Source organism: Stegostoma tigrinum, chromosome 38 (assembly GCF_030684315.1).
Source record: "Stegostoma tigrinum isolate sSteTig4 chromosome 38, sSteTig4.hap1, whole genome shotgun sequence".
Classification (NCBI taxonomy): Eukaryota; Metazoa; Chordata; class Chondrichthyes; order Orectolobiformes; family Stegostomatidae; genus Stegostoma; species Stegostoma tigrinum.
In genome coordinates this window covers 18,567,054-18,573,508 of record NC_081391.1, presented here as the reverse complement: position 1 = coordinate 18,573,508, position 6,455 = coordinate 18,567,054, and the positions used below count along the sequence as shown (strand labels likewise).

The 6,455-nt window shown below is 44.1% G+C and overlaps 1 protein-coding gene across 1 annotated transcript; it reads left to right on the top strand.

Annotated features, from left to right (window-relative positions):
- Positions 1–1,048: 1,048 nt before the first annotated feature.
- On the top strand, positions 1,049–5,684 carry LOC125447161 (lutropin subunit beta-like). The gene is made up of 2 exons (XM_048521342.1): positions 1,049–2,023; positions 4,886–5,684. The coding sequence occupies exons 1-2, from the start codon at positions 1,817–1,819 to the stop codon at positions 5,114–5,116; spliced, it is 438 nt and encodes a 145-aa protein (XP_048377299.1). The 5' UTR covers positions 1,049–1,816; the 3' UTR covers positions 5,117–5,684.
- The last annotated feature ends 771 nt before the right edge of the window (positions 5,685–6,455 follow it).

Genomic DNA, 6,455 nt, shown 5'->3' with positions numbered 1-6,455 from the left:
TCCTTCCAGATCTGGCAGAGATTCAACTGCACTTCATCCAACCTGATCTATTGTATCCGTTGCTCCTGATGTGGTGTCCTCTATACCAGGGAGTGCAAACACAGGCTTGGGAACTGGTTCGCAGGACATTTGCATGCTGCACTTATCAACCAACCTGACCTTATGGTTGCCATCCACTTTAATTCCCCCTTCCACTCCCTGGTGACATGACCACCTTTGCCTCCTCCACTGTTAGAATGCAGCCAGATGTAAACTGGAGGAACAACACCTGATATTTCACCTTGGGAGCTTATAGCCCAATGGTCTCAATATTAACCTCACCAGCTTCAAAATCCCTCCACTGCCAGCCTTAATCTCACATCCAGCCGTCCCCTTTCCTCTTCCCTTCCTGACCTGACCGAACCTAACCTGTCCATCTTCCCACTGACTAATCCCAATAATCTGCTTCCACCTGTCACCATGCCACGTACCCTTTCCCCAGCCCCACCCCATCCCTCTATTTAACATCTGGGCTCCGCTCCCCTTCTCCAGCCCTGACAAAGGGTTTCAGCCTGAAGTGTTGAGTCTCCTGCTCCTCAAATGCTGTCTGACCTGCTGTGCTTTTCTCGTTTCACATCTATTGACTGTGGCTTCCAGCATCTGAAGTCCTATTGTTTCCAGGTCACGATTAACTAATTTGATTTAATTTTTTGAGGTGATCAGCAAGCGTGTACGTGATGCTAGTGCAGTTGATGTAGTTTGTATGGTTTCCAGGAAGCATTTGACAAGATCCTGCACTGGAGACTGATTAAGAAAGTAAAAGCATATGGAATTCAGGGTGATCTGGCAAGATGGATCCAAAATTGGCTTATTGGGAGACAGAGGGTGGTGGTAGAAGGCTGTTTGTGTGACCAATGATCACAGAGATCAGTACTGGGTCCCTTTATTATTCATGATTATATACATATATAAATATAAAAATGATACAGATCAGAACATGGTTGCAAATTACATTAAGATTGCCAGGGTGCCAACGGCTACAGAGAGATCTTGGGCTGCTTATCCAAATTTCTGAAGATGGCAGGATAGGTTAATAGAGTGGTTAAGAAAACATATAGGACACTTTATCAGCAGTGACATAGATTATAAGAGTGGGGGTGGGATTATATTGGAGCAGGTTTCGGTTAGGCTAGGAGTACTGTGCACAGTTTTGGTCACCACACTGTAGTATCAAACAGTTTAACAAGGAACGGCGATCGAATGAACCGAATTATTTTCTTTAGAGCAAAGAAGATTGAGAAAGGACCTGATGGAGGTGTATAAGATTATGAGGGGCATGGACAAGGTGGATAGAAAGCAGTTCTTCTGAGTTGAAGGGTCACTAATGAGGGTTTATAATTTTAACATGAACAGCAGTGGAGAGGATTTGAAGGAATTTGTTACAGAGAGTAATGGGGTTCAGGAATCTACTGCCTGACACCTCTCAACCTTCGAAAAGTATGCGGAAGGGCACTTGAAAATGTCATAACATTCAAGGCTATGTACCTAATGCTGGAAAGTGGGATTAGTGTAGCTAGGTCAGTGCAGACTGGATGGACTAAGTGGCCTCCTTTCATTGTGTTGCATGATGAATAAAGACAGCTAAAAGCCACTGACAAATCAATTGTAATAGGTATGGATCGCTGAGCTTACGTTGCTGAATGGCAGAAGAGGCTGAACAATTTTCTCCCATTCCCATCTGGAATGAGGTGGAGACTGCTTTCCCCATGGTAAGGAAGAAGATTCCACGTCAGCTGGTCTGGAAAGTACCTCCCCTACCCCACCTTGATCCATTGGTATGAAAATGTACTCTCAGCGTGGAATAACTTCTCTCTTTTACAGTATGTGGTGGTCTCAGACTTTCCTCCTTGCACTGTCCTTCGCCTTTGTCCAAAGCAGACACCTCTGTCACCCGACCAACATGACAATCTCTGCTGAGAAGGATGAATGCCCCATTTGTGTGGCCCTAACTACTTCTACATGCAGTGGCTACTGTCCAACCAAGGTAAGGGGGAGTGGTGGAGAGAACGGAGGAGTGTGTGTGTGTGTGTGTGTGTGTGTGTGTGTGAATGAACAGGGTGACCTGCCATCATTAGATTCACCACCTTCACATATTCTGCCAGTTCCACTGATCCCCATTGGTCGGGAGGCTTCTCAGTAATTTCATGCAAATAGTCGTTCCTAATATGTATCATTTAAGTGCAGAAGGCTGTTTCACCTTGGCAGGAATCACTGGGGATCCTGTACTAGCTCAAATCTCCAGAAACCAACACGAGATTACCAGTTAAATTCAGGATCAGAAACGGCAAACAATCTTTCTCCAAACCTCCCTGGGTCATTGAGACTGGCTGATGAGTCAACAAGGAGCTTGGGGAGGTGATGGCCTCGTGGTATTATCACCAGATTGTTCACCCAAAGATCCAGGTAATGTTCATTGGAAAACAAAAAAAAAAACACAGGAAATGACAGAGGATCTGACGGTCTTAAAGTTTTGAGCCTAGACAACTCTTCATTAGAACTGGGTTCTTAGGACCTGGGTTCAAATCCTGCAAGTGGCAGGTGGTGGAATTTAAATTAAGAGCTTAATGGTGACCATTAAACTATTATCAATTGCTGAGAAAGACCCATCTGGAACCGCTGTCCTTTCCATTGTTTGATCCACAGCAATGCAGTTGATGATGAACTGCTCTGTGGCCAGTTAGGGGTGGGTTATAAATGTTGGCCTAGCCTGTTACACAGACATGGTGTGAATGAGTGAACAAAAAACAAAGCAGGATGGAGATCAATGACACACCAGCTAAATTAAGACACTTGGGGAAAATCTCTGTCTGACGTGACACTGAATTTGACAGGGTCAACTGGATACATTAAATGGACTTGATGGTACCTGAGGTAGTTGCACTATAGGCTAATTGAAGAGAAGCCTAAGATTAAATGGTTCTTGACTGATATCCACATGATTTTTGCTGGAAATGGCTAAGAGGTGGCCATCAGATGGAAACAGGTCAAGGATCACCGATCATGGGTCAAACAATGTGTTGACACTCTCAGGGCAGGGTCACCACCAAAAACAGAACCTCACTCAAAAGCTGTGATCAGAGATAATGGGAACTGCAGATGCTGGAGAATCCAAAATATTAACGTGTGAAGCTGGATGAACACAGCAGGCCAAGCAGCATCTCAGGAGCACAAAAGCTGACGTTTCGGGCCTAGACCCTTCATCAGACCGTCCTCTCTGATGAAGGGTCTAGGCTCGAAACGTCAGCTTTTGTGCTCCTGAGATGCTGCTTGGCCTGCTGTGTTCATCCAGCTTCAGACTTTGTTATTTCACACAAAAGCTGGAAGCTCAGGTTTGGAAAGTAGGGTGAGCTACTGTAGCTAAGAAAGAACTCCGTAAACGTCTTTAAGTTGAATCCCACACCTGAAGCCTTAATCCAGGAATTTGTAAAGTGCGGTGCGAGCTGAAATATGGGGTCATTAGATCACAGGCTGCAAGTCCCACCACAGAGCTCTGTCCCTTGATCTCTTTCAGGTCTTTAACCTGCTCTCCAGTCTCCTCACACCCACTATGTTTTTGGAGAGGGTTGTGATAATTTTTAAGCCTCAAAATACAGGCACATTGGAAAAAAGTTCAAGAAACTCCTGTCTAACCTGTACAGAGGAGAATGCAGATCGCTGCATGATGAAAGGATGGCAGAGCAGATTCAACATGGGATTGGATAAATACTTGACTGGGAGAAATTGCAGGGTTATGGGAAAGAGTCAGGACATGGGATGTACTCCACCTTAAGGAACTGCCACACGCATACATGATGGGTCTCTTGGTGTGAGAAGTAATTCCATGAAATCTAAAAGAGGGCTCATTTCAGATATGGCTATGGTGAAAATTCACTGACTTTAGGGCTCCAAATATCAGTGGCAGGTAACATTTGAACTGAAACACTGTTAGCTAAACCTTATTCACACCACATGTAAAAACCCAAACAATAAGGGGTAATATGGAAGGCAAACAGAACATTGGCCTTTATGTCAGAGAGCATACAGTATAAAAGGGGAGGACTGTTGAAACTATACAAGATAATGGTTAGAGATAATGGGAACTGCAGATGCTGGAGAAGCCAAGATAACAAAGTGTGGAGCTGGATGAACACAGCAGGCCAAGGAACATCTTAGGAGCACAAAAGCTGACGTTTCGGGCCTAGACCCTTCATCAGAGATAGTGGTTAGCATTGCTGCCTCACAACATGAGGAGCTCAGGTTCAATTCCACTCTCCGGTGACTGTGTGGAATTTGCATGTCCTCCCTGTGTCTGCATGAGCTTCCTCTGGGTGCTCCGGTTTCGCCCCACAGCCTAAAGCTGTGCAGGTTAGGTGGATTGGCCATGGAAAATGCAGCATTACAGGGATAGGGTGGCGGTGGGTGGAGTCCAGGACCAGAGGGCATACTCAGAATAAAAAGGCGTCACACATTTAAGGCAGAGGTGAGGAGGAATATCTTCTTTAACAGGGTAGTTAACCTGTGAAATTCTTTACCACAGAAGGCTGCAGAAGCTGTGCCATTAATATAAATCAAGGCCAAAATGGATTTTTACTCAGTAAGGGAATCAAGAGTTAAAGGGAAAAGGCAGGAAAGTTAACAGTGCAGCCATGATTTCAATGAATAGCAGAGCCCATGTGTCTTATAGTCATGAATAATAGTTCAAATTTAAATTTCCACTGGTATACATTACAAGTGCTGGTAGATAGAGTCTAAGATTGTATCAAGTTTGGGAATAAGAGATATAAACCAAGAAACTTTCTCACCAATTGTGCCCTGGCAAAACATCTGAAACACCTGTAATTGAATAAATGTATTCTTCTGCTTGCAGGAATCAGTGTATAAGAGCCCTCTCCTGTCAGTTTACCAGCATGTGTGCACTTACAAGGAGATTCAATATGAGACCATCAAGCTGCCAGGTTGCCCCTTAGGTGTCGATTCCACCTACACCTACCCTGTGGCGGTCAGCTGTGAATGTAACCTCTGTAAAATGGATTACACTGACTGCACAGTGCAGAGCATTAAACCAGACTTCTGCAGTGCCAGGAGAATGTCGTTGTGAGCCATGCCTCTTCAACACCCATCACCTCTCTTCTAACCACTGTTGTACCTTCCTTTGCTGCATTTTTACTCATCTGGGGTTTCCTTCTGGATGTCAGAGCTGGCTTCTTGCAACCTCCTAAAGAAGTTCCTGTTTCTTCCTGCCCTCACCCACTTCAGGGGAGCACTAAGCTGAAATTAAAAGTAAAGTGCTACACATTTGACATTCAAGATCCTGCAAATCTTAAAAAAAAGCTATAACTCCCACTGACACGCCAAGGACTGCTGTTTTGGAAATACCTTAATAGCTACCATGAAATAAAGGAAGCAGCTTTGGATTTGGTATGGTAGGAGGGGGAAGACAATGAAAGTGAGAGAGAGGAAAAGTCACCAATCCACAAAGTGAGGAAAGGAATACGGTCTTTCAGCTGCAAAATCAGACATTTTGGTTCAGTTTTTAAACTCTTGACAAACTCCTCCTGGCTCAACGTTGTTTTATTTTGTAATTGGGATGGTGGCACTTTCCCTCCTCCTGACCCCACGACCACTGCCCCTTCGTCCCCAATGCAGCAGAACAACAGCACGATAAAGCAATGTTTCACTTCAAAATACCAACTGTTTAAAAATAAAGGGTCTTAAACTCAAACTAATGGAGTTGGCTACAGTTAATTATTCCTTCATTTAGGTAGTGGGTGAAATTATGGTCTGCTCACCTAATGAACCTGGGACTGAAACAATTCTACACTGAAAGAGACAAAAGACACTGGCTTGCAAGGTTCTACATGAAATGAGTGTAGTTTCCAGAATGTGGTGCTAGGTGAATGCAGTTTCCTTGCTGCAACAATGGCTGGCATTGGAGGCTGTTTGGACAAAGGTGCGTTGGGCAGTATAGAGGGACCTTCACTCTGCATAAACACCTGATCCATCTTGCCCATGAGACCTAATGAACCAGTGTAAAAGGTCTCTGTCATCATCCAAACTGTGCTGCACCTCACGTGGAAATACAGAATGTGAGCAAGTTATATAAATCATAGAACTGACTGCCCAACATAGATTAAGGAAATATTACCAAAACTGACAATGTGCAGTAAAATAAATTTTAAATTACATGATACTTAGCTCTTTTAACTGGCTGTTTGCACATTGCTGGGTAACACAGGAGTATGACATCTTGGAATGCCATTAAATGTTATTTGAACAGTCCAACATAACTCAGAGCACCTTGAGAGCAGGAACTGAAAACTCTGCATCATTGCACGCATGGAATGGGCTCTGATGGAGAGACATCTATATCAAATCAAGCCAAACAGCATCAGGATGGCATTCAGAATACAGACCATGCTATGTAGGTGGTATCCTCA

Excerpts from the sequence above, each read along its gene's own strand:
- LOC125447161 (XM_048521342.1), top strand. The coding sequence starts at position 1,817 with ATGAAAATGTACTCTCAGCGTGGAATAACTTCTCTCTTTTACAGTATG. Across the intron at positions 2,024-4,885 it reads GTGGCTACTGTCCAACCAAG|GAATCAGTGTATAAGAGCCC; the intron begins GTAAGGGGGAGT and ends TTCTGCTTGCAG.